Source organism: Seriola lalandi, unplaced genomic scaffold (assembly GCF_002814215.2).
Source record: "Seriola lalandi dorsalis isolate HSWRI2012SDOR001 ecotype SW California unplaced genomic scaffold, Sedor1 jcf7180002051245, whole genome shotgun sequence".
Lineage (NCBI taxonomy): Eukaryota > Metazoa > Chordata > Actinopteri > Carangiformes > Carangidae > Seriola > Seriola lalandi.
The window spans coordinates 1,046-5,218 of record NW_019521798.1 but is presented as its reverse complement, the minus strand read 5'-3'; the positions used below and the strand labels follow the sequence as shown (position 1 = coordinate 5,218).

At 43.8% G+C, this 4,173-nt stretch overlaps 1 protein-coding gene across 2 annotated transcripts; it reads right to left on the bottom strand.

Moving 5' to 3' along the window:
- Positions 1-2,600: 2,600 nt before the first annotated feature.
- LOC111649586 (protein O-mannosyl-transferase 1-like) lies at positions 2,601-4,167 on the bottom strand. Of its 2 annotated transcripts, none has more exons than XM_023399336.2 (3): positions 3,935-4,167; positions 3,623-3,800; positions 2,601-3,433 (listed from the first exon to the last, which is right to left on the bottom strand). In XM_023399336.2, the coding sequence occupies exons 1-3, from the start codon at positions 4,068-4,070 to the stop codon at positions 3,259-3,261; spliced, it is 489 nt and encodes a 162-aa protein (XP_023255104.1). In that variant the 5' UTR covers positions 4,071-4,167; the 3' UTR covers positions 2,601-3,258. The 2 variants fall into 2 exon arrangements, with proteins under 2 accessions (XP_023255104.1, XP_023255105.1); XM_023399337.2 differs by having other exon boundaries at positions 2,601-3,430.
- Between the last annotated feature and the right edge of the window lie 6 nt (positions 4,168-4,173).

The following is a 4,173-nucleotide window of genomic DNA, read 5'->3' as shown; positions in this document are numbered from 1 at the left end:
GAGCAGTACCAGTACTACACTGAGCAGTAACAGTACTACAGTGAGCAGTAACAGTACTACACTGAGCAGTAACAGTACTACACTGAGCAGTAACAGTACTACACTGAAGTACTACAGTACCTGTGAACCTTCGGCAGTTTCCGTCTCCTCTCGTGTGCGTCCTCCTTCGGTATTCCACCAGTTTGTCTTTATTTGTGTCTACTGTGTCTCTACTCTCTGCCTGCACGCGCCGCGGAGCACCAATCAACGCAGCTCTGTCGTTAACATATTACCCAGCAGGCTGTGCGGCGGGATCGCTTCTCCCGCTGTGTCCCCCCGTTCAGATCGAGACCCGGGTCAAACGCGACAGAGACTGGGTTTAATCCGCCGTCTACCCGTCTGTCTGCCTGTCTGTCTGTCTATCTGTCTGTCTGATCATCTGCCTGTCTGTCTGTCTGTCCGTCTAAACTCACAAACATCACAAAAAACCGCAGCTCCACAGGTTCGCTTTTTATTCTCTTCCCCTGCCCTTACTTCCGGTCCTGCCGCTGTTTCCGCTCGATGATTCGCTGTTTTCTCCAGTGATCAGTTCCCATCAGATCAGGTCACATGGTCTCGGATTCCAGTCTCTCGCTCCAATTTCCATAAGCAAGCACTTATTTATAAGCACAATTTTTCTCCTAATAGATATTTTATACAGCAACAAGGGTGTGTCACTAGTTTTTGACAATTGGTTCAACAACGGTATTTTATTGGTGAGTCAACTTTTCAATAAGGAAGATAAGATTTTCACTTACCAAGAATTTCTCTATCATTTTAAGGTTCCTGTGAGCCCCAAACAATTTGCTATTGCCTTTGATGCCATTCCATCAGGTGTTATCATGCTCTGTAAGGGTTCTCCTCTTCCACCTTCTGCTGGGACACCTTCACCTGATCCAGTTGACACACCTATTGGAAAACTGTTTTATGCCTGCTTCCTGTAAGAGAACAAACAATAGGAATATCCACAGCTTGTTCCAGGCTAGTTGTATCTCTGTTCCTTATGTGATCGCAATCTGGAATGGTCTTGTTCAGGATATAGACTGGGACAAGACATGGACTCTTCCTAACAGATTTCTACCAGTTAACAAAGTTAAAGAGATTTCTTTTAGGATCATCCTGTCAAATCATTTATAGTAAGATTCAAGAAAGACATTGACGTAAACTGCTGTTTTTGTGACATGCAACCGGAGACTGACTTCCATCTGTTTTAGACTTGTGAACACACCCGTAATCTGTTGCAAGATATCTGTCGCTTTATTTTGGACTTTATCCATGATGCTTTTTTACTTTGTTTTCAGGATGTATTGTTTGGGTTCACAAATTATACAAGAGATCTAGAAAACATTTTTTTCTGTGCAATCTCATCATATTACTTGCCAAATGTTATATCCATAAATGTAAGGTGTTAAAAACGAAACCCTCTTGTACTTTTAAGAAGGAAGCAGCGTCCTATATCAGAACATTATCTACCTCATGTAATAGTAAAGCTTCAATCTGTGCTCCAAATTTAAAATAATATCATTTTTAGTATACTTTTTAAAAATATTTCTTTCTTACTATTCCACTTTCAGTTTGTATTTGATTGTGTCAAACTCTGATTATAACCCTGGCACTGTGCATTTGTTGTCTGTCTTTGTTAATTATGTTGGGCCTTACTTTGAATATGTAATGTAATTAATAAAGAAAACTCTGACTGGATGTACTATGGGAAAACAGAGACAGTCAATTCAAAAGCCCTATCCCAGTGCCCCTGGTAACCAGGGCAACCCCGTGTTTAATAGGTGCGTTCGACTACACACTGCGCACCGCCGACTCGACGTCATGCATGCTGCCTAGAAACACTGGATTCACTGACACACATGACGTGTATTACTCATATATATATATATATATATATATATATATATATATTTATATATATTCTACTTTACTTACTATGTGTTTTGTTTTACTTTACGGACTGTAACAGGTTCAAACATGACTCACAGTGAACGAGTTGCTGTTGTCTGTGACATTTTCCAAAGAAGTTCATTCAACTGACTGAAAGCTTTCAAAGTAAGAGTCCTTGATGTGGAGTCAGAGGCACAATATTTGTCTTTAAGCGTGGTGGCTTTCCAAAAAGAATAATACTCATAGAAATACTTCTATATTGCTAATATTCTTGGGTACAAGACTGAAGAAAATGTACTTAGTCAGTGTCCATCCTGCTCTTCGGTCGTTCTCTATCTGAGGGAAACAGTTTATTTGAGCTCCTCCTTCTGACAGCTTTTCCTTTTTTTTCCCATATGGACATCAACACTTCAGTTTTCATCTGCAGCAGAAAGCTGTGAAACAGTTTAGATCAGAGTTTGTTTCTGTAAAAGAAGTAATGTTCTTATAGGTCATATTTTTCTTCTTTTCACCTCCTGACAACACGTGGCTCTTTTATTCTCAAGTCTCTGGTTCTCAATGAAACAGACAGAAATAAAATTGCTATCTCTCTATAAGAGTTGCTCCAGCAGGTATTTCCTGAGTGATTATGGTGCAATTATAATCAGATTATAATCAGTTAAGACTGAAAACAAAAAAATGTTCAATAATGAAGAAATGCAGCAGAGTTTTTATTAATTAATCATTTTCACAAACTGGCATGAATGTGATGTGTGATGACTCCGCCCACTCACCTGCATCTCTGTTCTGTTACATCAATAAGATATCAATACAATCATCATGACGCCTGTGTGTTTAGACCCTCCCCCTCCACAGAGTTACACCACCTTTAAAGTATATTTTTTTGGGCTGTTTATGCCTTTATTGTACAGGAACAGGAAACAGAGAGGGGGGGCATGACCTGCAGTGAAGGCCGTCTGATGCGGGACTCGAGCCGGGGCCGACTGCAGCGAGGACTGGGGCCTCTACACATGGGGCGCCTGCTCAGACCACTACGCCACACCACGCCCCTACACCTGCTCTCTGAGTGGGAGGGTGTAGCGGCCGGACTGTGTCAGCGACCAGCACTGACCCCACCTCTGTCTGGGTACACAACTTAACAAAATAAAAGCAGCATGTTTCACTGCTGAGTTTTTATTTTGTACTTTTACATTGAAACATTAAATCTGCATGTCACCTGTCAATCACCAGGGGGAGGGGCTTCATGCTGCGGTCCGAGGACCTCAGTTTGCCTCATCATGATATGGAAATTAAACACACCCGCTCCAAGGAGAGACACTTGTCTGTCACCAGTCTGTCTCCCTGTCTCTAGCGGCGGCGGTACAGGATGTCCCAGGTGTCTCTCCACCTGAGTCCTTGCAGCTGATTGGCCGAGAGCTCGGGGCTGCCGTAGGTCAGAGGGCAGAAGGTTCGATACGACAGGAAGACCGACAACAGCACGGCCGACGCACACAAACACAGCGCTCGCTGGTGTGTCACACTGCTGGAGACACAGTTCACACAACTTTATTAACACGTGACAACACATCAGCTGTGACTGGTTCTCAGAGTTCTGGAGCCACAGAACATATATGATGTAAATATATAACTTACATAATGTAAATATTTAAAAAGGTGGTATAAATGCTCTTTATTTCTGCTTTTATATCAATCTAACAAAACAGGTGTGTACCTGAGCAGGTGTGTGTGTGTGTGCTCCAGCAGGGCGGGACTCAGCAGGTACAGGTAGCAGAGGGCGGGCAGGTAGTGATACAGGAAGAGAGTTTTCTCCATCAGCAGGAAGGGAACGAAGTTCACGAGCCAGCCCCCAACACACACCCCCCCCAGACACACAAACTGCCCCCACGCACCTGGAGACACAGACACACACACACACACACACACACACACACACACACACACACACACAATTATCACTAGTCATACATAAAGGCTTGCATGATCATCAGAGACCCCCCCCCCGACTGGCAAATGATGTGTGTACCATCAGGTAGGTCTTTGAAGCCCCGCCTCCTCCTCACCAGGTAGACAGCTGCCAGCAGCTGATAGGCCAGCAGGCTGAGGTTGGCCACGCCCCAAGACACCGGGTTACCAATCAGATGGATCTGAGCCTGAGACATTTACAAACACTTCACACAACTCTCCTCCACACACCACTGTGTGTGTGTGTGTGTGTGTGTGTGTGTGTGTGTGTGTGTGTGTGTGTGTGTGTGTGTGTGTGTG